Source organism: Oncorhynchus mykiss, chromosome 21 (genome assembly GCF_013265735.2).
Source record: "Oncorhynchus mykiss isolate Arlee chromosome 21, USDA_OmykA_1.1, whole genome shotgun sequence".
NCBI lineage: Eukaryota > Metazoa > Chordata > Actinopteri > Salmoniformes > Salmonidae > Oncorhynchus > Oncorhynchus mykiss.
Window position 1 is genome coordinate 14,598,951 of NC_048585.1, and position 27,718 is coordinate 14,626,668.

At 44.8% G+C, this 27,718-nt stretch overlaps 1 protein-coding gene across 2 annotated transcripts in view; it reads left to right on the forward strand.

Moving 5' to 3' along the window:
• The first annotated feature begins 1,129 nt into the window (after positions 1-1,129).
• Positions 1,130-27,718, forward strand: part of LOC110490612 (ubiquitin-conjugating enzyme E2 H) — a 31,206-nt gene continuing 4,617 nt past the window's right edge. Inside the window, exons 1-6 of one of the 2 annotated variants that reach the window (XM_036957053.1) lie at positions 1,130-1,390; positions 20,436-20,512; positions 22,922-22,996; positions 23,204-23,243; positions 24,840-24,892; positions 27,273-27,401. In XM_036957053.1, coding sequence (XP_036812948.1) covers positions 1,338-1,390; positions 20,436-20,512; positions 22,922-22,996; positions 23,204-23,243; positions 24,840-24,892; positions 27,273-27,401 — 427 coding nt within the window. In that variant the 5' untranslated portion in view covers positions 1,130-1,337. The remainder of the gene's footprint in view (positions 1,391-20,435; positions 20,513-22,921; positions 22,997-23,203; positions 23,244-24,839; positions 24,893-27,272; positions 27,402-27,718) is intronic. The other variant, XM_036957054.1, reaches the window with a different exon arrangement.

The following is a 27,718-nucleotide window of genomic DNA, read 5'->3' on the forward strand; positions in this document are numbered from 1 at the left end:
GAAGGGGCCTGTTCTTGTGGGGGGTTAAGTGCCTTGCTCAAGGGCACAACGGATAGGATTTGATACCAGCAACTCTCTGGTTGCTCCCTCTCACACACTTACACTGAACTGGAGAAGCACAGTGATTAATGAGGCCCTCTGCTCTATTTTGGTATTTTCTTTTGCCTCTGCAGCGCCTTTGACCTTGCGATTGATGAGTAGGCTCTCTCTCTGTGTGTGTGGCTGGATTTGGGTTGCGGGTGTGTGGAAAGACGGTAGGTAATGGAATACTCCTTGTGAGAATGGTGTTGTGACGAAAATCTCCCCCTGACAGAATTCTACCCCCCCCCCCCACACACACACACACACACACACACACCCCCCACCCCACCCCCCCTTCGAGTACTTCATTGCTGCAACTTGCTTGCTAGTTAAGATTTCTGCTCTTCACTCCGTTGTCAGTCTAGCCTATATTTCTCTGATCTTAGTAGCAAAAAGCATTTTTTGTCTGCAGTTTTCGTTTTGGCTATTTGTTTCAAGTGTATGTGGCGGTTCTAGCTTGTATGGCGCTCTGGGCGAACCCCCATCAGCGCTCTGGGGGCGCCCGCACTAGGGGCGCCCCGTGCCGCCTCTGGCAAGATGTCGCCCGTACCTAAATCCGCTACTGATTTGCATTAGGTCTATGAATTCATCTCTCCCATGTCTTATTCAACTAATATTTTTGAAAGTGTAAGGATAGTAATTCAGCCATTGTTGTTCTGAAATGTTTATTGCTTGCCAACATTTTACTCTCTCCTCTATGTTTAATATAACACACGTACATTCATTATTAATTTCGGTTGTTCAAAATAAAGTATTTTACTCTGTACCACAGAAAGTATTTTACTCCAGCCACCAAATTAAGGCAATTAGAAGGGGGGGGGGGTTCTAGCAGGGGGAGAGAGAGAGAGAATTAAGAGTGCCATTACCACTTTTTTTTTTAAAGCAAACACTTTATTTTCATATTAAAATCTCAGTCTATGGTCAAAATAATAGCTTAGCTATGTGGCAGCTAGTCCATCAAACATTTTTACGTTGATAAGTCTGTAAAGACTACTAACACAATTTTGCCATTTATGTTGACGTTTTTTGTCTCGTGTATATGACGCAGTCGGCGGAGGGATAGCAGAAGCTTCAGGACAGTGAGAGCTCAGCAGCGAGAGAGAAGGGGTATACGTTGCTGCAGATAGAGTAGAGGACGTGGAAATATTTCGTTATACGCATTTGCGACGAAAGCAAATGTAAACTTTGGGATAATACAGCTAGACGTTTGAGCTGCCATCACTTTACGACTTGGTGTTCAACAGTGGAATATAAAAATGTCGTCTCCAAGTCCGGGTAAAAGGCGAATGGATACTGACGTGGTGAAACTGTATCCTTTCAGAACATAAACAACAATTCAAGCTAGCTGCTAACGTTCTACACTATTTAGCTAGCGATATTTTTTCTGTGATTTTCCATCTTTCTACAGATGGCTAGTAATGACAGCTGCTTGAAATGCATAGTTTGTGTAATACATTAATAGCATTGATTATTGCTCACGTTTAATGTGTATATAAAAAAAAGTATTTCTAATGCTAGCTAACGTTACAGTAGATAACTTGGCTTAGGTAGCTAGCTAACGTTACCTTGATGAATTACATGCCACAGTTAGCTATGATGTCTAGCTAACGTTAGCTAATTAACCAGACTAGACACAGAGACTGATAGAATGTGTTGCCAAGTTTGTTGTTAATTACCTGCTAGTTAGCTTTCGCTATCTTGTTTTAAAACCATTTAAAATGTTGAAACGTTAATTTGTTTGTTTTTCAAACCAGCCAAAGCTCAGTATTTTTGACGTGGTTACAGTAGCTAATAAACCCATATAAAAAAAATGTTGTCCTGCTAGCTAGCTATCGTTACACAAAAGGACATCCTGTTGTTTTGCTCGAGTTGACCTAGCTACCTTAACTTACCTAGTGGAAGATGCAATTTCAACTTCACGATTTTTATATATTGTATATATTATGAACCGAAATGACGAACATTAAGACTCAAGCCCACGCCTGCGGTCATGAAGGCTATTAGCAAAAGTACTTTTTATCCCATTTTCAGGTTGACTTATCACGTTTGTTTACATAACGCTACGACACGAAAACTGCTTTATTTCGACCATCACTGAGTCTCTTGAGTCTCGACGACAAACTTAACGCGAGGGCTCGCTCGAAGAGATTTGGTCGTCTTCGAAGTATAGCTAGCTATTTTGTTCTTTTCCATTAAACTATGAATTACTTTTATCTATCACGAAAATACCAATCTGTTTATTTGATTAGCTGTTAGGTAGGCAGACATATTGGATTTGTATCTATCATAACATGGCTGCATTGCGGAATAGAATAGTTTGCAGAAAATGTTATTCTCTTATTTCGATAACCACTAAAGAACCATTGGCTAGAGAACTACAGCTTAACCATCTAGGTTTGTGGGGCTTCATGGACCTGTGCTGTGTGCTGTCAAATTCTTTACTTTTGCATTCAACAATAGCTCGAGAGTTCCCATTTTGTTATAGATCCCTTTCTGCCTCTATACATCTACAAAGAAATGAACAAAGGCAACAGGACTCCCATTTACAAAACTGTTTTTTAAGTTAATTTTCTTTGTATGTGCTTAAATGCAGTGCAAAGTTATTGAAAAATATTATAGGCCTGCGAGATTCAGGAGGGGGGAGAACAAGTTTTGTTTTTGTCCCCAGTGTGCCCTGCAGTGGAGTTTAATGATTGGGTCGGTCTGTTACTACCCGGAAACCAGTAGAGGGTGGGACTAGGAACAGCTGATTGAGTGACCTCAGTTCTTGTTCAAATATGGGGTAGGAGGAGGGGGTTGGAGAAAACCACAAACAAGACTAAGCCCTTCCTCCGCTGAGAGTCACAAAAGCAAGTGCTGCAGGGAAAAAGTTGTTGAACAAAGGCAGTTTTTTTTCTTGTTTTGAGTAGGGTAAAAATGCTTCTTTGTCAGTACTTGCTGCTGAACCTTTTGCAGCTCCAGTTAAGCTTTTAGCCTTTTTATTTTATCATTGGGTGTAGTTGCCGGAGTTAAATGTGGAGAGTGGTCACTTCTATCGCTAGGCCTACTTTGCTGTTTTCAAACCAAATCGTCAGAGTTCCATAGTTTTGAGTCATGCTGAATTCTGCCTGCCTGCTACTCACTGGCTTATTTATTGTGCCGTCCTCCCCAAGGCATTTGTATAAGTGCTCCTTGCTAGCAACTGCATTTGTGTGTGGGGCATATGTTCAAGAAAAAATGCTATTTGTGTGCATGTATGGCACGCTTGTGTGCACCTCCATCTACGCTTGAGTTGTCCTTGTTTGTGTATTAGCAGGGTTGGGGTCAGGGACACTGCGCAGCTGTTTTGTGTGGAGTGTGTCCCTGCAGTAGGCAGCACAGCACAGTCTTCTCTCTGTGCTCCAGATCACCACAGCCTCCCCCATGTAACCAAAACCTGAAACTAACACCGGTTTTGGAGAGGGACTTCTCATGGGGCTGACTGACGCCGAGAACGAACCACGCTTAATTTGTTGCGGCACAAGAGAGCGTAAAAATCTGGAGCAAGCTCAATAGGGACTTCATGTCAGAATGACCTGGCTGTGTAGCATAGGGTTTGAAACTCTTCCTAAGTCAGAAAACAAAATGGGGATCTGCCTGTGTCGTTGGCACCTACCTCCATAACATGGAATAGGTCAGGTCTGTCCTTCAGATTGAATGAAATAGTCCCAGTACAGGTATGGAATGTCTTGTTACACTTCCTGCTGCTGTAGGTGCACTCCCTCTTCTGTCTACATCTCTTCTGTTTCTCTCTTTCCCTCTTTCAGTCTCCCTCTTGATCACTCACACCACATCAAAGCTTGCTGTCTGAGTGGCAATGGATCTTGCATCAGTAATCCCTGCAACATGAAATACCTGTAATCTACTACATAAATCCACTACTATCTACTTTTATGTAGGACTGTTATAGCTAAGTTACACTGACTGCTTGAATATTTCCAGTTAATTGGTGACATACTGTACTGGTTGACCGGTATTTTTCATTCTCAGCATCTCGTGTAGTGGGAATAAGCCTAACCCTGTGTCCTCACTCCTCTTTCACCCGCTTGGTCAGTACTTCACTGGATAGGCATCTTTTCAACATGTAGGCTTTGCATTGATCTGTGAAGGTGCACTTGTGTAGGAAGTGGTGCTCGTGAGGACCTGAGAGTCTCATTATTCTGTAATTTACCCTGGCTGTTGAACTGGAAGCCCCCAGGACTTCACAACCAACTGAGTACAATGGGCTATTATCTATATCACTGTCGCTATACGGAATGACTACAAACTGGTTTAAAAGACTTGGAGAGAGTTGAACAAAGTTTCCTCTTGTTCTTAAACACATGGCCAAAATTGTGAGCCATTGTTGGCTATTTCAGCTGTTAGCAGGAACATTTTTATATTTGAAGGTAGACACCGGTGTTGAGAATAAGGTGTAGCCTACACTTAGCCTAGTATTTCAAAGGTACAGTAGGCCTAACCCTAAGCACTGAAAGGATAGAGCTGCTGCTTTCAAGTTGCGGGACTCTAACCCGGAAGCATACAAGAAATCCTGCTATGACCTGCGACAAACCATCAAACAGGCAAAGCGTCAATAAAGGGCTAAGGTTGAATCATACTACACCGGCTCAGACGCTCGTCTTTTGTGGCAGGGCCTGCAAACTATTACAGACTACAAAGGGAAGCACAGCCGTGAGCTGCCCAGTGACACGAGCCTACCAGACGAGCTAAATCACTTCTTTGCTCGCTTCGATGCAAGCTACGCTGACGCATGCATGATAGCATCAGCTGTTCCGGACGACTTTGTGATCACGTTCTCGGTAGCCGACGTGAGTAAGACTTTTTAAACAGGTCAACATACACAAGGCTGCGGGGCCGGACGGATTACCAGGATGTGTGCTCCGGGCATGTGCTGACCAACTAGCAGGTGTCTTCACTGACATTTTTCATCATGTCCCTGATTGAGTCTGTAATAACATGTTTCAAGCAGACCACCATAGTCGCTGTGACCAATAACACAAAGGCAACCTGCCTAAATGAATACAGACCCATAGCACTCATGTCCGTAGCCATGAAGTGCTTTGAAAGGTTGGTAATGGCTCACATCAACACCATTATCCCAGAAACCCTAGACCGACTCCAATTTGCATACCGCCCAAACAGATCCACAGATGATGCAATCTCTATTGCACTCCACACTGCCCTTTCTCACCTGGACAAAAGGAACACCTATGTGAGAATGCTGTTCATTGACTACAGCTCAGCGTTCAACACTATAGTGCCCTCAAAGCTCATCACTAAGCTAAGGATCCTGGGACTAAACACCTCTGCAACTGGATCCTGGACTTCCTGATGGGCTGCCCCCAGGTGGTGAGGGTAGGTAGCAACACATCTGCCACGCTGATCCTCAACACTGGAGCTCCACAGGGGTGCGTGCCCTCCTGTACTCCCTGTTCACCCACGACTGCATGGCCAGGCACGACTCCAACGCCATCATTAAGTTTGCAAACGACACAACAGAGGTAGGCCTGATCACCGACAACGACGAGACAGCCTAGAGGGAGGAGGTCAGAGACCTGGCCCGGTGGTGCCAGAATAACAACCTATCCCTCAACGTAACCAAGACTAAGGAGTTGATTGTGGACTACAGGAAAGGGAGGACCGAGCACGCCCCCATTCTCATTGACAGGGCTGTAGTGGAGCAGGTTGAGAGCTTCAAGTTCCTTGGTGTCCACAACAACCAACTAGAATGGTCCAAACACACCAAGACAGTAGTGAAGAGGGCACGACAAAGCCTATTCCCCCTCAGGAAACTAAAAAGATTTGGCATGGGTCCTGAGATCCTGAAAAGGTTCTACAGCTGCAACATCGAGAGCAACCTAACTGGTTGCATCACTGCCTGGTACGGCAATTGCTCGGCCTCTGACTGCAAGGCACTACAGAGGGTAGCGCGTACGGCCCAGTACATCGCTGGGGCTAAGCTGCCTGCCATCCAGGACCTCTACACCAGGCGGTGTCAGAGGAAGGCCCTAAAAATTGTCAGACCCCAGCCACCCCAGTCATAGACTGTTCTCTCTACTACCGCATGACAAGGCAGCTTAGCTTCTCAACAGTTTTTACACCCAAGCCATAAGACTCCTGAACAGGTAATCAAATGGCTACCCGGACTATTTACAGTGTGTGACCCCCCCCCCCCCCCCCCCCCCTCTTTTTACACTGCTGCTACTCTGTTTATCATATATGCATAGTCACTTTAACTATACATTCATGTACATACTACATTGGCTAACCGGGCTATCTGCATTGTGTCCCGCCACCCACCAACCCCTCTCTTACGCTACAGCTACTCTTTGTTCATTATATATGCATAGTATGTACATGTAGATATGGTTAGTGACTATCTCAATCAGCCTGACTAACCGGTGTCTGTATGTAGCCTCGCTACTTTTATTGCCTCGCTACTGTATATAGCCTGTCTTTTTACTGTTGTTTTATTTCTTTACTTACCTATTGTTGACCTAACACCTTTTTTGCACTATTGGTTATAGCCTGTAAGTAAGCATTTCACTAAGGTATTCGGCGCACGTGACAAACTTTGATTTGAAGTTGTACTCGCAGTCAAGGGAAGGACTTTTCTGAAGGTGCCCTTAAACATGTAGGAAACTTCTTCCGTACGTCATTTGTTCTGATGTTGTGCATGTTGTGTTTTACTGAGTCAGTGACACATTTTCCTCACTTGAGAGTTAATCAGGACATGGATTTTTTTATTATTATGGATATTCATAACCAGACATTGCTGTTTTAAGGTTAAACCTCTCTCAGGCTGGGCTGGATAGGGCCTGAATCCCCAACTGAAAGACCATAATAAGTGATTGGATAGCGGTTCTCTGAAGCATGTCGGATAGCCAGTGAATCTTCAGGGAGGCTGTGCTATGGGAGCCTGGGGCTGTGTTTTCACATGCTTCGCTGGCCTGAGTTATCCGTCATCATTCCCGGAGTCGCCTGCCTCAAGGTCCGTCACTCAACTCAGCATCTTTTTGTGCGTGGGGGAAGGGGTCCATTGGGTGAGGTGGTCTGTGTGCATGTGTTACATTGTGTCTTTGCTGAAGTGACACCCCAGAAGTGAGGGAGAGAAGGGTTGGCCTGGCAGGAACGCTTCCCTTCTTGTTAGACTGTGTGTGTGTCCCATTCCACCGCACACACATCCCAAGCAATGAGTCAATCAGGCAGTCACTGAGTGGAATACCAATCCTGGGCTTTAGCTGTCCCAGGTTTGGCCCCGTTGTGCCCCCTTGTCTGACATCCGGCCCTCATCAGCACTCCTTTGTCTGCCCTTACAGGAACCGTGTGACCCCCGCCCCTCCCTCTGCTGCTGTGTCAGTCCATGTGATGCCACATTGAACAGGTCCTTCACTGCACTGCCCCTTTGTTACAGGCCTGCACTAACTAGATTGCTGGCACACTGTAGGGAAGGAGCCAGTGGTTTTGTGTGATGACAGACAAGGATAAAAGGCTCCTGTTGAATCAGTGGGGACAATGAGAAAGGCCTAATGGGTATAATAGTATGTCATATTTACTCTGCTGTATTATTACATTTGTGATGCTGTTTCACACTTTCAAACATTAGACCCACGCAGCCTACCGTCTTGTTTTCGCATTGGTCAATGTTTGTAACGGTCTTCGTTACGATTCGTAAATCTGTTTCGGGGTTCTATAGCAGGGGCCCAGACTTGAGTGACGGGCTGTGTTTTCCAGGGTCTTGGATCAGGGCTTCTGTGACAGTGGGAGATTTGAGGCCCTCTGTAATCCCACAGCGCTAACTGTAAAGGCTTCCTGCACGCATGGCTGAGTCGTCTCAGAAGAACAGATGGACTCAAGTTCCTGTCTTTGTCTCCCAACATTTGTTGCTGCTGCTGTTGCTGTTGCGTGTACATGGCTTGTCCTGTCCAACGGTTTGAAACACCTGTGTTACATGTTAATCATTTTCTGGAATAGCAATGTTACCTTATTACAGCCTGCACCATAGCCCATCAGCTGGTTAAATAGAAGTCGAATGAGAGTGAAGTTAATGTGAACAGTAATCAATCCTATCAACACTCCACTTCCCTGGACTGTATCGGGTGATGGGGATCTCTCTCTGTGGCTCTCCCTGGATCAGCTTACTAAAAGCAGCCCCTGTCGTGTGTGTTTTTGTGCAATGATTAATTTCACTCCCTTTCCAGCCCCCCGACAGTAGGCTGCTGCTAGCTACAGCCGTATCCACCCCACAACAAGCTGTGAAAGACGTCTTCTCTCTGTCCACGTCTCCTTTATTCTTAGCTACAGTGAGCAGCACTCTTTAAGCAATCGCCTGCCGTTTTGTTTTTCTCAGCCCTCTCCATTCAAAGTAATGCAATCACAAGCCTGCCTGCTTATGGATGGATGCCTGGTTTGGTTGTTTGATCGTACGTGGCACAATGCTCTGTAAATAGATAGTTGATCTAGTGAGGGGGAGAGCGGTGTGGAGTGCTCACTCAGGGAGGGAGTCGTTATTCCTGCAGTGGGGGGGGATTTCACACGAGAGAGGAGACAAAGAGAGAGAGCTAGGCCCTGGAAAGTGTCTGTACCGTAGTGTAGCTCACTGATCTAGCTAGCTCTCTCTGTTCCCAGACATGATCCTGTGCTGTGGTAAACATGTTATGATGTTGCAGAAGGTAGGTCCCTAAATGGCAGGTAATCCAAAGAAAGAAGGCTAGTAGATTGTTGCAGATAGAAATGACATGAGCTGACATGATTCCTTATTCTACATGTCAAAGTGGCATGTTTGTTCTATCGTAACATATTTCTATCTGAATGTTCCACAACGCTGTCCGTGCCCCAGGACTGTTCTGTTACTGTTAGTCAGTGTTGTTTCTGGGTCACACAGGTTTAGCCTTTAGTGGTTTTGTAATGTAGCTCTGTCACAGGTAGCCCCACCCCAAGGGGTATATGGTAGCACCAGGGACAGGGAGGTACTATCAAGGCCTCTATCACCAGGCTGGGCATGTCTCTCTAGGCCTGGCTGCTAGAGAGTGCCTGGGAAAGGCTGGATCAATTGGTCTAGCAGTCTCAAATCATATACGCTATAATTTCATCCAATAAAATCTGATGTATCACAATTCTATATCACGATTCAATACTGCAATTTAGTGATTTGATGTTCCAAACACATTGCTTACCATAGTAGGCTATCTCTGCTGCAGAGGTTCAAGAGAGAACCATGAGATTTTTCATTACCAATATATGTATATTGCTGTAAACATGTTGCCAGTTGGGCCTCTGGAGCAAAAGTAGGGGGATCCACTTCTCCTTAATTACTCAATGTTGTTTTTTTAACCATATCCAGACGTGTGACCTGTCCAAAGTACAGTCTGTGACCATTTAGCATAGTAGAGTCTGTGACCAGTACATCTCCAGCACGTACCATAGTAGAGTCTGTGACCAGTACATCTCCAGCACGTGCCATAGTAGAGTCTGTGACCAGTACATCTCCAGCACGTGCCATAGTAGAGTCTGTGACCAGTACATCTCCAGCATGTGCCATAGTAGAGTCTGTGACCAGTACATCTCCAGCACGTATCATAGTAGAGTCAGTGACCAGTACATCTCCAGCACGTATCATAGTAGAGTCTGTGACCAGTACATTTTCAGCACGTAGCATGGCAGCGTTCTACTGCTTGTACTCCACTTCACTCCCCATGCCTCAGTGGGGAAATGCAGTTGGTTATAGATGAGATTTAAATAGAATTGGAATGCCTGAGGCTAGATGACAAGTTAGTAAGATTGCTGTGTATTGTACAGTTAGTCTCAGGGCACAGAATTAAATAGACCATATTATGTTTCTCCGTCCCAGTGTCTTGAAGATGAGCTCTGTGATATCCACTTCTTTTGAGATGCAAGGACCAGTGGAAGTAGGGAAATCAGTCCCTTAAATGTTGTTGAGCTTAACTTGTTGACCTCTGTAGGTTACTATTGCTAGAGAAAGATGAATGGGCCTATATGTTACTGTAGGTCGCCATATTCAATTCACATCAAAGCTGAGGAAGGAAGTTCACTGCCAGCCTTGGTTGAAAACGTATCCAGGTATACACTACTGTTCAAAAGTTGGGTCACTTAGAAAAGTCCTTGTTTTTTAAAGAAAAGCATTTTTTTTTGCCCATTTAAAATAACATCAAATTATTTATAAATACAATGTATAGACATTGTTAATGTTGTTAAAACTGAAGATCTTGTACAACGCTGTGTACTACTCCCTTCACAGAACATTGCATCCCAGAGTCGCCTCTTCACTGTTGACGTTGAGGCTGATGTTTTGCGGGTACTATTTAATGAAGCTGCCAGTTGAGGACTTGAGGCATCTCTTTCTCAAACTAGACACTAAATGTACTTGTCCTCTTTCTCAGTTGTGCACCGGGGCCTCCCACTCCTTTCTATTCTGGTTAGAGCCAGTTTGCGCTGCTCTGTGAAGGGAGTAGTACACAGCGTTGTACCAGATCTTCAGTTTCTTGGCAATTTCTCTCATGGAATAGCCTTAATTTCCCAGAGCAAGAATAGACTGACGAGTTTCAGAAGAAAGTTCTTTGTTTCTGGCCATTTTGAGCCTGTAATCGAACCCACAAATGCTGATGCTCCAGATACTCAACTAGTCTTAAGATGGCCAGTATTATTGCTTCTTTAATCAGAATAACAGTTTTCAGCTGTGCTAACATAATTGCAGAAGGGTTTTCTGATGATCAATTAGCCTTTTTAAAATGAACTTGGATTAGCTAACACAACTTGCCATTGGAACACAGGCGTGATGGTTGCTGATAATGGTCCTCTGTACGCCTATGTAGCTATTTCATAAAAAGTCAGCAGTTTCCAGCTACAATAGTCATTTACACCATTAACAATGTCTACACTGTATTTCTGATCAATTTGATGTTATTTTAATGGACAAAACATTTGCTTTTCAAAAACAAGGACATTTCTAAGTAACCCCAAACTTTTGAACAGTAGTGTATATTTGGGATTTGTACAAGAAAAATCAACGTGTGCCTGACCATCTGGTCATGTAAAACCCCCGGTACTGTAGAAAATAGTATCTGTGGAGAGATGCCGTCATACCCTGTCCTTCAGATGAATAGACATGTTTCTCCTCAGTCGTTCCAGTTTTATTTGACTCCGGTGTTGGTTTTAGACGGGTTCCTTTTGGATCAGATTTTGCTGCTCCTTTTCAATACTGAATTGGGAAGAAATGGAGAACAACTAAGTGGCAACTTGGTTTATTCTAGGCCAAAAGCTATATGATCATCCAAGTTACAATTTAGGCTTGGGGTTACTGAATAGGTGGTGGGAAGCCCTAGACTGTGTCCCAAATCTCACTCTATTCCCTACATAGTGCACTACTTTAACACAAGCCCCATGGGATGCAGCCCTAGTCTCTTAGACTGGAGTTGTCCTGTAAAAACGGGGCTCCAGTTGAGAAGCCCCAGAGCAGTGTTGGAGGAGTGTTGGGACAGTGAGTAAAAGTCGACACGAAACCCTTCCCTGAGGCGAGGGCAGGAAAGGGAAGTGGGAACAGCTGGTGGAAGGCTGCAGCAGTCCCACCCCACCTGCATTCACTTATCACTGCAGACCAGGGAGTGGAGGAGGGAGGACGACAACACCTAGCACTTCAATGATAGGGCCTTTTCACAGCCTGATTTCCATGTTTGTTACATTGACATTGCTTAGGCTAATTGCTTTGCTGCTTTAAAAGCAAAAGCCCAATCGCCTGTCTCAGTAACTGGTCTTTAACTTTCACGTTTTTTGAGATTCATTCAAGACCGCCTGTCTTTTTAAATGTATTTTATTTCACCTTTATTTAACCAGGTAGGCTAGTAGAGAACACCTTTATTTAACCAGGTAGGCTAGTAGAGAACACCTTTATTTAACCAGGTAGGCTAGTAGAGAACACCTTTATTTAACCAGGTAGGCTAGTAGAGAACACCTTTATTTAACCAGGTAGGCTAGTTGAGAACACCTTTATTTAACCAGGTAGGCTAGTTGAGAACACCTTTATTTAACCAGGTAGGCTAGTTGAGAACAAGTTCTTATTTGTAACTGCGACCTGGCCAAGATAAAGCAAAGCAGTTTGACACATACAACAACAGAGTTACACATGGATAAGGGAGGTCAGGCAATAAATAGGCCATGGTGGCGAAGTAATTACAATATAGAAATTAAACACTGGAATGGTAGATGTGCAGAAGATGAATGTGCAAGTAGAGATACTGGGGTGCAAAGGAGCAAGATGGATAAAGAAATACAGTATGGGGAGGAGGTCGTTGAATGGGCTATGTACAGGTGCAGTGAGCTGTGAGGGAGATGTGAGTCTCCAGTTTCAGTGATTTTTGCAGTTCATTCCAGTCATTGGCAGCAGAGAACTGGAAGGAAAGGCGGCCAAATGAAGAATTGGCTTTGGGGGTGACCAGTGAGATATACCTGCTGGAGCGTGTGCTACGGCTGGGTGCTGCTATGGTGACCAGTGAGCTGAGATAAGGCGGGGCTTTACCTAGCAGAGACTTGTAGATGACCTGGAGCCAGTGGGTCTCTAAGTGTTGATGACAGTAAAATGGCTAACTTGGTGGCTCCTCGGGAGTTTGGCTATGCTACCACCCTTGAAACCAGTGAAGGCGCTAGCTAAATGCTATATACTCCAGAGGCTGCTAGCTCTGTGAACCCAGCTCTGTCAGTGCAGGCTAATGCTTGGCTAACTCTCCAGCGAACAGCTGCAGCCGTGTCCGTGATTCAATAAGGAGTTAATGAGCAATAAGGGGGGATAAAGTGATAGATCAGGGCGGGGGGAGAGAGGAGCAGGTCAGTGGAGTTTCCTGGCGGTGTGCTATGGGGAGTTTTAGTTTGGTGGCGAGCAGATTTAATCACGCTCGGAGCGGCCCTACTTTTCCTCGTGCTGCCGTGGCCTCGGTCGAGGACTGTTGCCATGCTACACTGGAAGCCTGTTTTGTGTTCCTAGACTCAGTGTAGTGAGGTCACTCACTAATCCTGCTTGGCATTGGCACATGGCAACACTTTCTTTCGCTCTCTATAATGCCCTATGTCAGAGAGTGGACCCGTCATGTGAGAAAGGACAGCATTGTTGCTGGCTTATTTTTGTGGAGTTCAGCACTCTGTGTCCAAATATTGGCGGTGCTTTTTTGAACTTGCGTCTTTCTCTAGTTCTTTCTCAGTCTTCCTCCTCACCCTTAAGGACTACTTTGTTTCCTGCCTTTCATCTGCAAGGCCTTTGATTGCACATGGGGCCCAGAGAGAGAGAGGGTGTGTGTACGTGCCTGTGTTCAGAAGCACTATTCACCACTGAACGTTGGTGGAAGGTGGCGGTGCACATCTGAGAAGGGCATCTGAGTTCACCCTTTCAAGTAGTCATTTGCTCTATCCTGTGCAAGATGGGGAAGGGTTTTCTGTTTTGGGTCTATTCTCTTGGTCCTTTAAGCCAGGCAAACTCAATCAAGCAAAAATAATGTAGGTAATCCATGTAGGCCGGTAATCAGGGGGGAATTAATGAGCTGACCATGGCATGGGTAGTTCGTAAATATTTGTCCCGCCGTACAAGGCCGGTGTAAAAGGGTGTTGTGTTCCAAATGGCACCCTATTCCCTACATAGTGCACTACTTTTCACCAGAGCTCTACTGGGGCCCTATTCCCTACATAGTGCACTATTTTTCACCAGAGCCCTATTCCCTACTGGAGCCCTGGCATTAATGGAGGGAGGTGTATGTATGCTGCCTGCCAGCCCTTGGCCTCTGCTCTGCTCTCTCAGCACCTTTATGGTTCATCATCCTCTACTCACTCACACAGTGACATCACTGTAGCCATCGGCCCTGCAGTGTGCTGTGATGTCATTTGGATTTGTTATGATCACCAGATCTGCTGTGAGGCTAGGTCAGCATTCACCAGGCTACGCTCTCGCTCTCTCGCTCTCAAATCTTGGCTCTGCAAGAATTTGGAAGTGGGCCTGATACGCTCCACAGATAGAATGGGCCAGCCATCTTTCTTTTGTCTGTTTATGTTGGTGGGAGTTCGATCAGGAGATGTTTTTGTCTGGTCTGCATTCCTCTTGAAGAGAGCTGACTTCACTTCACCTCAGTGTTCAGCCAATGTCGTGTCAGGTCTCTGAATAACTTCCCCATTCCTTTGCTTTCTAAAGTGGGAAAATGTTTGAGTGGTTACACCACATTACAGCACATAGCCATTTATGATAATTATCGTGTTTGTTTTCAGTCTTTTTGCTCTGGGGATATTTTTAGTCCGGGTGGGTCAGAGAGGGACGGTAGTATTGGTCAGAATGGCCTGAGGGGCTAGGTCCTTAGGCAAGACGTGATGTCTAGACCAGACCAAACCAGTGTTGGTGAGTGTCCAAACAGAATACATTAAAAAACATGTCTGTTGTCTCACAGGGAAGCCGATTGATTGGGCCCCTGTGGTATTAGATTATGTGTGTGCGTAACGGGATATTGACCTAATGGCCCTCCGCAGATTATGACTACATCTATACATATCCCAGGTGGGGGGGATGGAGGGGTGCTTAGTGACGAGATGGGAGAAAACAGGAGGGATGAAAGGAAGGAGAGGGTGAGTTAGGGACTGCTTCTCCTGTGTCATCATAAGGGCATATGTCAAACTGGAGTTTGTATGGAGTGGAAGTTTGTATGGAATTGTTAGCAAATTGCGGTAGGGCTTGAAAGGCAAGGTAAACCTGCTTATCTCATCTCCCTCTGTTTTAGTAGCTGTCAGGCTGGATAGCCAACTGTCTTCTGCTACATCTTCTCACATCGTCCGTCAGTCAGTGTAACAGTTGGAGATTAGGCAGGTTAGTAGCCCAACACCCTCTTAACACCTGAGCTGCCCTCACATCACTGTGTGTGTGGAGTTGACAATGACATGGTTTTATTTTCTGGCCAGGAAGAATGAGTGAATAAACTGCTACACAGCTTCCTGGGCTGTCTCAATAATAAAAACAGTGGGATCTGACCGTAAAACTGTCACTAAATCATGACGGATGGGTGAGACCCTTGACATGAATCCATCGGTGGACGGGTTCGTTCACAGGCCACTGGGTGTGGAGGGAGAGAGTGTGTTTCTTGCTGTGTGAATGTATGTTTTTGTGCATGCAGGATTCGTGTGTGTGTTTTGTGTTCATGTCGTGTGTGTGTGTGACAAGACAATAGGACCTCTGCCACGTGTCATTGGGCCAGGCAGGGCTAGTGTTGGCAGGCCGGCTCTGCTCTGTAGGAGATGTAGTTCTATCACCTGTTTAGTGGCCATGCTCAATATGCCCAGTGTCAGTTAGTCTGTGAGGCGACTGCTGGTCACTACTGCTGACTCAACCCCATTAATAACCCTAACCCCCCTTCTCCTCCTCCCCTACCCTCCAACACATCCCTTTCCCATCCTCAAGGGGAACATTTGTCTCCTAGTAAACACACTAGTAATTCCCTACTGGTAGATTCCCCTGATATGAAGGCTGGATAAACATAGAGATAAAGCCAAAGAGTAGGCCCAAGCTTTTTGATAAAACAACCATTTTGATCCCTGGTCTTGAATTGTGTTCAGACAGACTCCTATAGACAGGTACAGCACATGAAGGGTTTGTTTTGTCAATAGTGGGTACTCCTAAGTAGAGGTCGACTGGTTAATCGGAATGGCCGTTTTCATAACAACGGGAAATCTGTATTTTTGGACGCCGATTTGGCCTATTATTATTTAAAAAAAATCTTTTTTACACCTTTATTTAACTAGGCAAGTCAGTTAAGAACACATTCTTATTTTCAATGACGGCCTAGGAACAGTGGGTTAACTGCCTTGTTCAGGGGCAGAACGACAGATTTTTACCTTGTCAGCTCAGGGATTCAATCTTGCAACCTTACAGTTAACAAGTCCAACGCTCTAACCACCTGCCTCATTAGGAGCCCGCCTGTTACGCGAATGCAGTAAGAAGCCAAGGTAAGATGCTAGATAGCATTAAACCTAATCAATCATAATCACTAGTTCTAACTACACATGGTTGATAATATTACTAGTTTATCTAGCGTGTCCTGCGTTGCATATAATCGATGCGGTGCGCATTCGTGAAAAAGGATTGTCGTTGCTCCAACGTGTATCGAACCATAAACATCAATGCCTTTCTTAATATCAATACACAGAAGTATATCTTTAAACCTGCATATTTAGCTAAAAGAAATCCAGGTTAGCAGGCAATATTAACCAGGTGAAATTGTGTCACTTCTCTTGCTTTCATTGCACGCAGAGTCAGGGTATATGCAACAGTTTGGGCCGCTTGGCTCGTTGAGAACTAATTTGCCAGAATGTTATGTAATTATGACATAACATTGAAGGTTGTGCAATGTAACAGGAATATTTAGACTTATGGATGCCACACGTTAGATAAAATACGGAACGGTTCCCTATTTCACTGAAAGAATAAACATTTTGTTTTCAAGATAGTTTCCAGATTCGACCATATTAATGACCTAAGGCTCGTATTTCTGTCTGTTATAATTAAGTCTATGATTTGATAGAGAAGTCTGACTGAGCGGTGGTAGGCAGCAGCAGGCTCGTAAGCATTCATTCAAACAGCATATATTTGTGCGCACCATCACTCGCATGTTGATTTTGTCCACCCACACCAGACGTGATCAGGACATGCAGGTTGAAATATCAAAACTCTGAATCAACAATATTCATTTGGGGACAGGTCGAAAAGCATTAAACATTTATGGTAATTTAGCTAGCTTGCTGTTGCTAGCTAATTTGTCCTGGGATATTGGGCTGTTATTTTTCCTGAAATGCACAAGGTCCTCTACTCCGACAATTAGGTCACAGTTAAAAGGGTCAACAGAGTCCGTTTCTAGTCATCTCGTTTCCCGTTTCTAGTAAGCTTCTTCTTTGGACTTTATGACGGTTGGCAACCAACTTTAAGGTGTATTACCACTACCGACTGGAGTATGAACTTCAGTTCATCTTTCCATCACCCAGCCTCTCGAGTGGTGCAGTGGTCTAAAGCACTGCATCAGTGCTAGCTGTGCCATTAGAGATTCTGGGTTCGAGTCCAGGCACTGTTGCAGCCAGCCGCGACCGGGAGACCCATGGTGCGGCGCACAATTGGCACAGCGTCATCCGGTTTGGGGGAAGGTTTGGCCAGCAGGTATGTCCTTGTCCCATCGCGCACTAGCAACTCCTGTGGCGGGCCGGGTGTAGTGCATGCTGACACGGTCGCCAGGTGTACGGTGTTTCCTCCTACACATTGGTGCGGCTGGCTTCTGGGTTAAGTGGGCATCGGGTCAAGAAGCAGTGCGAGGCGGCTTGGTTGTGTTTCGGAGGACGGACGGCTCTCCACCTTCAACTCTCCCGTGTCGTCCATACGGGAGTTGCAGCGATGAGACAAGACTAACTACCACTTGGATACCACAATATTGGGGAGATAAAGGGATAAAAAAATATATATTTAAATTTTTTATTCTTTCAATCACCCATATGCTCCTAAAAAACAACAACGAGGAGATGGGAGAGGCGGGACTTGCAGTGCATCAAGCATCACAAACGAAACCAAGTTCTAATTTAGCGCCTGGCTGCGCAGACGCGCATGAGCAGTGTGGCTGCAATGATTGAGTAACATGTATGTGTAAAAGTATTTTGTGACGTGAGCGGTGTGGTCAGCGTGTTAGCAGTATTGCTGGCTGGCTGCGGTTTCCTTTAACTTCATCAAATCAAATGATGCCTGTGTTGTGTTAGACTCTGTCAAAGCCTTGTTTTGATATTGTGTGATCCAAAATGGCTATCGGTTGCTACCCAACACACTACAATACTTCCTTTCTGAGAGCAACACCTCTTGTGACATGCTCGGGACTCACTCAATCTGCCCTTGCATGTTCTGCAGATCTTAAAATAACCTTCAGTTTGATTTAACCCTTTGGGTGTGGGTCACTACTCCACTAATGGGATCCCAGCCTACTCTGTCAGGATCCACAGCCAGCTGCTGCTGTGTGTCAAAACATGATGGCTCTCTGTTTGAATCACTCTCTTTCCTTTTTCTTCTCCCTCTTCCTTTCTTTTTTGCTGCTTTTCACTTCTCTAGCCCCCCCCCACACGCTCTTTTCTAGCCCCCCCCGCGTGCACTTCTCTAGCCCCCTCGCGCTCTCTTCTCTAGCTCTCTTCTCTAGCCCCCTCGCGCTCTCTTCTCTAGCCCCCTCGCGCTCTCTTCTCTAGCTCTCTTCTCTAGCCCCCCCCCCCCCCCCCCCCCCCCCTCAGCCAGCAGTGGGTAATCTCTCTGTGATGAATCTAGCTTTAATGTACTAGAGTGGGATGTAGACTAAAATCTCTGGATGATGTGAGATGGGATAACATGACCCCATGCTGTACTGAGTGGTAACGGGAGATGGGGGATAACATGACCCCATACTGTACTGAGTGGTAACGGGGGATAACATGACCCCATACTGTACTGAGTGGTAACGGGGGATGGGGGATAACATGACCCCCATACTGTACTGAGTGGTAATGGGAGATGGGGGATAACATGACCCCATACTATACTGAGTGGTAACGGGAGATGGGGGATAACATGACCCCCATACTGTACTGAGTGGTAATGGGAGATGGGGGATATCCTTTTCTTAACCTGTTGTGCTAAGGGGTAGGGGGCACCCTATTCCCTACATGGTACACTACTTTTGACCAAGTAGTGCACTATATATGGAATAGGGTGCCATTTGGGATGAAATCCACAGTGATTATTGCAATTAACGTGATGTATTTGGAGTCGTGGGCATTAAATGGCCAGAAGAGGAGAGATCCACCTGAAGACAGGCAGATTATCCAACGTCTCTTTGGAATAGAATTTAAATGTGTATGTCACACTCCAGATGAGGGAGTCAAACACATGAGAAACACAAGCCTAGTCCCAGATCTGTATGTGCCACTCTTGATTTAGCCGCCAGCTATGACTATTGTTCAACATGTCATGTATGGCAGGACAACGATAGCACCAGGACTGTTGCCTAAAGATGCAGATTATGGACCAGGCTAGAGATTGGCAAATCTCATAATCCCTTTACATAACCAGTTAAAGACAACACCACACAAAGCAACAGAACACCAGTTGTTGGAAGCATTTGATTCTCACTCTATTGAAACGTGTTGTAGATCTGCAGAGCTTGACTTATGGGGCGGCAGGAAGCCTAGTGGTTAGAGTGTTGGGCCAGTAAACGAAAGGTTGCTAGATTGAATCCCCGAGCTGATAAGCTAAAAAGCTGTCGTTCTGCCCCTGAACAAGGTGACCCACTGTTCCTAGGCCGTCATTGTCAATGAGAATTTGTTCTTAACAGGTTAAACCTAATAATCCAGCTAATTGTTGACGTTGATTTCATAGACCTGCTGACAGATCAGAGTCGAGGAAAGCCTCAGTGGATTTTGTTCCCTTTGATTGGTTATCATTACCTCTTACAAGCTATTCTATTCTCATTGAGCCGGAGAGAGAGAGAGAGGTCGGATAGACCAGTTAGCTGACAATGATGCACATGCTTAAATGGGGGGGGTATGGTTTTGGATGGCCAAATAGCTAACTACAATGACATGCTGCCATGTGGAGAATCGTAGGTGGCTCGTTTCAGCTAGTTCCATCTTGTTCTTGATACCATGTCTTGTAATGAGGTGTTTTGACTGTCACCTCTATGCTAATTTGGCAAAAATTCGCTAGCTAGCAAACCAACTGTAACAAAGTGTTTGAGACAAATGCTCATTTTGCAAATGTATTTGTTTTCAATAAACAATAGAGGCTTTATTTTATTTAACCTTTATTTAACTAGGCAAGTCAGTTATGAACAAATACTTATTTACTGTGTTGGCCTACCTGGGAACAGTGGTTTAACAGTGGTTTAAAGGGGCAGAACGACAGATTTTTACCTTGTCAGCTCAGGGATTCGATCCAGCAACCTTTCGGCCCAACGCTCTAACAACTAGGCTACCTGCCGCCCAAAATAGTTTACATGTTGTCAACAATCTAAGCCAACCAGTCAGTTTTGGTCCATAGTTGGTTTTGTTGCTAAACGACCAACCCGTTTATAGTGTTCTCAACTCTCCTGTGAGGAAGCTTGTGGTGACATTTCACAGAGAAAGCGTTTTCCCCATCAGAAGGTGCATTATCATATTAATGAGGTCAAACATTTGTGACCCAAAACAAAGAGAAATGAGAGATTGTATTATTTATTTAACTGCAGCCACCTCCGCTAGCGTTTCAGGTTGTTTTGTAATTCAAATCCAGTGTGTCCAATATCCATTATCCTTAACCTCCTTCTACACAGCATCGAGAGCAAGCACGAAGTCACAATCCTCAGTGGACTCAATGAATTTGTAGTGAAGTTTTATGGACAACAAGGAAGTAAGTGTATTTTATGTTATGGAAATGTTTCTGTCCTATTTACCTATTAACCGCCTTCTGTTCAAGATGCCATTTTGAAGTCTCGCCCCTAATCAAATAACTAAAGACATTCTCCATTGTTAAAGTGATCTCCTAGTTCATTACAAAATGAATCCCGGACTAAACCACTGAGGTCTGAAAGCGTCTGACAAACGTTGACTTTGAAATGAAAAAAACACTAACTATCACAGGTTTCAAGTGTTTGTTCATATGCCATGAATCACTATCATGTCTGAAGTTTACTCATAAAAGTACCACAACAGAGATTGAGTTATGATGGTCCTGTTGGACTGAAGCCCTTAGGTCAGCTGCCACAGGAATGTCCGCCTCCTGGTCTGAATGCTGAGTGAAGTTCGAGGGCAGGGTGTGAAATGGATTGGAACGTGGCCTGTACAGAAGGTGTAGGTGGAGATTCTTCTCACCATGTTTTTCACCATGTCTGTACCACCAAGCCCTCCCCTGATTGCACAGCAATAGAGAGGAAGTTTGTGTTATGATGCATACAACCGCATTCTGGGAAATTTCTCTTTGGAGTGTGTACACTAGTGTCTGTTTTCTCTGTGTGTGTGTATATGCATGTGCTGTCCCGTTCCAGTTGGGCACGACCCTCTGGTTCTGCACCTGGTATTCTGGTAGTTCTGGACCCACACAAGCCCTCTCTATTGGGACCCAGTCATGGGATGTCTTTATATAATGGAGATTGATCTGGAAGTAAACAGCTCTTCGCTGCCTGTGGCTAAAGTACATTACTGTGTAGAATCAAAGGAAAATCAATGCCAGTGGTATGGAAATCAGTGGTGTGGAGCAGACTGTTCATCTGACTGTTGATGTCAGTGGTGTGGAGAAGACTGTTCATCTGACTGTTGATGTCAGTGGTATGGAGAAGACTGTTCATCTGACTGTTGATGTCAGTGGTGTGGAGAAGACTGCTCCTCTGACTGTTGATGTCAGTGGTGTGGAGAAGACTGCTCCTCTGACTGTTGATGTCAGTGGTGTGGAGAAGACTGCTCCTCTGACTGTTGATGTCAGTGGTATAGAGAACCACTGTTGATGTCAGTGGTATAGAGAACCACTGTTGATGTCAGTGGTATAGAGAACCACTGTTCCTCTAACCATTGTGAAGGGCTACAGCCTTGCAGTGTCAAGTCCATAGTGTTTCTGTGGTTAAGTCTCTGCTGTAATCCCTGTACTCATATTAAGTATCTCCCTCAATGTCATTAGTACATAAGCCTGCCAGACCTGGGTTGAATTACTATTTCAGATCTCAATTACTTTCACATGCATTCAAAGTATTCATATCTTACATTTGAAAAGACAAGTTGTTGAATATTTTAATGTATTTGGAAATACACTTGGAAAGTAGTTGATATACTCAAATACACTCCCGTGTATTTGAAAATGCTGTCAACTATTTTTTTTGTTTTTTTGACAAATAACCATTCAAATACTCATAAGTACTTGTTTTGGGCTATGCATTTGAAAATACTCAAATACAGTTTTTTATTTTATTTTTAAATACCAGATACTGTGAACCCATGAATCCTACATGATGTCTATGCACATGTGTGGGAAAAAGAATGCAATCTGCGGTGCCTATGTTCCTAATGTGGTTTATTGGTGAAAATGTTGGTCACCAATCAACCACATGGCACCATGGGTCTAGATTGCGACCTGCAGAGTCTCATAGGTCTAGATTGCGACCTGCAGAGTCTCATAGGTCTAGATTGCCACCTGCAGAGTCTCATAGGTCTAGATTGCCACCTGCAGAGTCTCATAGGTCTAGATTGCCACCTGCAGAGTCTCATAGGTCTAGATTGCCACCTGCAGAGTCTCATAGGTCTAGATTGCCACCTGCAGAGTCTCATAGGTCTAGATTGCCACCTGCAGAGTCTCATAGGTCTAGATTGCCACCTGCAGAGTCTCATAGGTCTAGATTGCCACCTGCAGAGTCTCATAGGTCTAGATTGCCACCTGCAGAGTCTCATAGGTCTAGATTGCCACCTGCAGAGTCTCATAGGTCTAGATTGCCACCTGCAGAGTCTCATAGGTCTAGATTGCCACCTGCAGAGTCTCATAGGTCTAGATTGCCACCTGCAGAGTCTCATAGGTCTAGATTGCCACCTGCAGAGTCTCATGGGTCTAGATTGCCACCTGCAGAGTCTCATGGGTCTAGATTGCCACCTGCAGAGTCTCATGGGTCTAGATTGCCACCTGCAGAGTCTCATGGGTCTAGATTGCCACCTGCAGAGTCTCTAATTCTACCATTTACTGTATTGATGTCCAGCGGCTGCTCAAAGACAGTGGATGTGCATGTGATCTTTTCTTGTAGCATGTCTTATCTCCCTTCTCTCTCTGTCTCCTCCCATCCAGCAGCGTACGAGGGGGGCGTATGGAAGGTGCGAGTAGATCTACCGGACAAATACCCTTTCAAATCCCCATCAATAGGTAGGGGGATGGCATAGAGCCATTGGGGGTTCATTTCTCAGTTGACACACACAAAAAATATATAGATAGATATGTATTGTTATTGTTACAAACACGGGATAGGTGCAGTTTTACAGGGTCAGTCGTTGTAGTACGGCTCCCTGTTACTAGAAGTAACCCGTAACATCTGTAGTTGACTTGCGTATTGTTTTTCTCTTTCGTTTGCAGGATTCATGAATAAAATCTTCCATCCCAACATCGATGAAGCGTAAGTTGATCACAACTTCTGATTTGAAAGGAACACTGAAATAGTAGCGGGTGCCCTCTCATGAGACTCATCACCTTAACCTTGTCTTGTGTTGCTGGAACCAATGGCAGCAGGGAGCTTTTCTAATCACATCTATCTGAACCTCTCTGGGATATGTGGGACGGTAGCGTCCCACCTGGCCAACATCCAGTGACAATGCAGAGTGCCAAATTCAAATAAATTACTATAAAAATTAAACTGATGAAATCACACATTCAATATACCAAATTAAAGCTACACTTGTTGTGAATCCAGCCGACGTGTCAGATTAAAAAAATGCTTTACGGCGAAAGCAAACGATGCTATTATCTGAGGATAGCACCCCAGTAAACAAAGAGAAAAGCATATTTCAACCCTAATTAATGCCTTACCTTTGACGAGCTTCTTCTGTTGGCACTCCAATATGTCCCATAAACATCACAAATTGTATTTTTATTTGATTAATTCCTTAAATATATATCCAAAATGTTAATTTATTTGGCGCGTTTGATCCAGAAAAACACGGGTTCCAACTAATGCTCACTACCTGTGAGCATTAACCAAACATTTCAAACTACTTTTGTAATACAACTTTAGGTATTTTTTTATGTAAATAATCAATAAAATTGAAGACGGGATGATCTGTGTTCAATACTGGAGGAAAACAAAGTGGAGTGTGCTTTCAGGTCATGCACCTCTAACACAGAGTACACTTCCCTCGAGCCTCATTCTGAACAGTGTTACTTCTTCATTTCTCAAAGAAAAAAACTCAACCAATTTCTAAAGACTGTTGACATCCAGTGGAAGTGATAGGAACTGCAGGAAAGTCGATTTAGAAATATGTATTCCCAATGAAAACCATTGAAAAGAGTGACCCCCCCCCCCCCCCCAAAAAAAAGAATCTAAACGGTTTGTCCTCTGGGTTTTGCCTGCCAAATAAATTCTGTTATACACACAGACATGATTCAAACAGTTTTAGGAACTTAAGTGTTTTCTATCCAAATCTACTAATAATATGCATATCCTAGCTTCTGGGTCTGATTAGCAGGCCGTTTACTTTGGACACGCTTTTCATCCGGATGTGAAAATGCTGTCCCCTGTCCCAAAGAAGTTAAACCACCAGCCCTGACCTTAACCCTGGCCCTAACCTTTTGACCCTAACCCGTAAATAAGAATGAATAGCTAATGAGCTTCCGCAAGCATCTGCTGATGACCCCACCTGCATACCCATCTCTAAGGTCTCGTAACGTAATCTAATTCTATTTCATTGAATTTCCATTGAAGGACATCAATGGTTTGTTTGGCTCGTCTCCCAGATCAAATGGTGAGAGGGGGCACTGGAGGATCTAAAGCACAGAACAACAGGCTGATCCTTTACGTTAACTGACCATAATAATCTGGCGTGAATACAAATCATCAAAACACTCATGATGAAAACACTGCCTCAAGCATTTCAGTGGGTCATTTCTAAGGAATGTAATTCCCATCATCCACCAACCTCACTTTGGGGTGCTCCTCGTGTTGTGTAGAGAGGAAGTGTCTGAGAGCCTCCTCCTTAACCCCTTCTCTCATCTCCAGGTCAGGAACAGTGTGTTTAGATGTCATCAACCAGACGTGGACAGCCCTTTACGGTGAGTGGGGTGGCTCAGAGCTTGGATGTTTTGGAGGTGTGTGTAGGTGAATTTGTGTTTTTGTCTATGCGTATGTGAGACACGGACACATGGGCCACGGCTCCCCTGTCCAGTGTAAAAGAAAACACAAACACGACCGCTGGCATCACTGGAGAAACGAGTGTAAAAAGTGGTGGGTGTGGCTTCATGTAGGAGGCAGCGCGGTCAGTTCTCCTGTAATCCTTTTACTGGTGGGTGTGGCTTCATGTAGGAGGCAGCGCGGTCAGTTCTCCTGCAATCCTTTTACTGGTGGGTGTGGCTTCATGTAGGAGGCAGCGCGGTCAGTTCTCCTGTAATCCTCTTACTGGTGGGTGTGGCTTCATGTAGGAGGCAGCGCGGTCAGTTCTCCTGTAATCCTCTTACTGGTGGGTGTGGCTTCATGAAGGAGGCAGCACGGTCAGTTCTCCTGTAATCCTCTTACTGGTGGGTGTGGCTTCATGTAGGAGGCAGCGCGGTCAGTTCTCCTGTAATCCTCTTACTGGTGGGTGTGGCTTCATGTAGGAGGCAGCGCGGTTAGTTCTCCTGTAATCCTCTTACTGGTGGGTGTGGCTTCATGTAGGAGCGCAGCACGGTCAGTTCTCCTGTAATCCTCTTACTGGTGGGTGTGGCTTCATGTAGGAGTCAGCGCGGTCAGTTCTCCTGTAATCCTCTTACTGGTGGGTGTGGCTTCATGTAGGAGGCAGCGCGGTTAGTTCTCCTGTAATCCTCTTACTGGTGGGTGTGGCTTCATGTAGGAGCGCAGCACGGTCAGTTCTCCTGTAATCCTCTTACTGGTGGGTGTGGCTTCATGTAGGAGGCAGCACGGTCAGTTCTCCTGTAATCGTCTTACTGGTGGGTGTGGCTTCATGTAGGAGGCAGCGCGGTTAGTTCTCCTGTAATCCTCTTACTGGTGGGTGTGGCTTCATGTAGGAGTCAGCGCTGTCAGTTCTCCTGTAATCCTCTTACTGGTGGGTGTGGCTTCATGTAGGAGGCAGCACGGTCAGTTCTCCTGTAATCCTCTTACTGGTGGGTGTGGCTTCATGTAGGAGGCAGCACGGTCAGTTCTCCTGTAATCCTCTTACTGGTGCTAGAAGGCTAACAAGGTAATAGCCTGAGCCAGCAAAGTCAGAAAACAGACAGCCTAGCTGCTTCTCCTGACACTAATAATGAACAACTCTTCAGCTGAGAGAACAAAACCGCACTGGTTGTCTCTGTCTCCCCCTTCATATGGATTTCTTATCAGAAGATTACTGAATTATTGAAGTTCTGAAGCCTCCTGGTTCATTCCACACAGGGTTCGCTCTGTGTGTTTTGGACTGCGGCTTTGTTGTTCGAGATGATCACTCAAGTTGATTAGCTAATATGTTTGATTTGGCTATTGTGGGCTTCCAGCAGTGTAATGGACTTTGAGAGCTCTAACAAATTACATTTCCAGAACTGTAGTGGAGGGCTTGGGACAAAAACAAGCCAATCAGTGAAGCATTGTCTACTCTAGGCCTAGGTCCTGATTGTGGGTAGGGAACATACACTGGGTTACAGTCAGTCTACAGTTTTACCCAGTAATGTATTTTCTCCTCATATTTGTACTTAACCAATAGTGACACCTAGTCAATGTATATAAACCCTGGATTGCTGATGCTGTGTATTCACCATCGAGAGGTTTTGAAGCCACCGGTCGGCCATATTGGCACTCCCCAGTAGGAGCAGTCCTCCATAAGAATGACTGGAATTCTACAGTATTTCAATTAAATGTTTCAAGGACAAGATGACATGTATTTAAGGATTTTGTTGTTGTCGTGGGGACAATAATATTAATAATCCAAAAATATATACTTTAAGGGATTTTTTTATGTTTAGCTCACATAATATAATTAAAAGTCTGTAATAGAGTAAACGTGGTAAAAACAAATGTAGACATTAATACATGCATTTCTATAGCTTCCAATGGTGGGGGAGTTCCAAGATGGAGGTGTGGTGGCTTCAAAACAGCACCCCCTAGGGGTCATCTAGTGTGTATATAAAACATTGCACCCAGTAGACATCTGCAGCATTGCCCATTTTCCGTTGAGTGCTAATTTTCTTGCAGAGACAAAGCAAGGCCTGCAACCGTATGTCTAGTGGAAAGTCCTTCCTCCGGCAGGATTTGTATTTTATTTTTACATAGAGGCCCAATCCTAAAATGATTGGATAGGTGTAAGCAAGTGTTCTATTACATAACTATCACCTATCCAGTTATGTCAGAAAGGATGTTTGTTTTAAGAATGCTTTAATTGTAAAAGAGTCATATGTATGTTCATTGTGCCCTGTTTTATCGATAACATTCTGTTCTGTCTCTCTCTGCCTCTCTCGTCCACTCCCACAGATCTCACCAATATCTTTGAGTCGTTCCTGCCTCAGCTGCTGGCTTACCCCAACCCCATCGACCCGCTGAACGGAGACGCGGCCGCCATGTACCTCCACCGACCAGAGGAGTACAAACAGAAAATCAAAGGTACGCTTCTCTCCCTACGCCTTGCCTTCTCAGTGTTGTCTGTCTCAAGGGAATTCAGGAGTGCAGATGTTCATTTAAAACGTTGTGTAATGAATGGGTCCATGTAGAATCAGGAGGCTCAGTAATGAATACTGGTCAATAATATACTTTGACATACAGCAGCTACATTTTTGTTTTGTTTGTGCATTTAGTTGTATTACTATTTGATCATGTGAAGTAGATATCCCAGCCTTCAGCCATAGTCTACCCTTTGTTCAGATTTGATAGGGTAAAGTGTGTGTGTGTGTCTTGTCTATCACTCCTGGATGTTGCTTTGT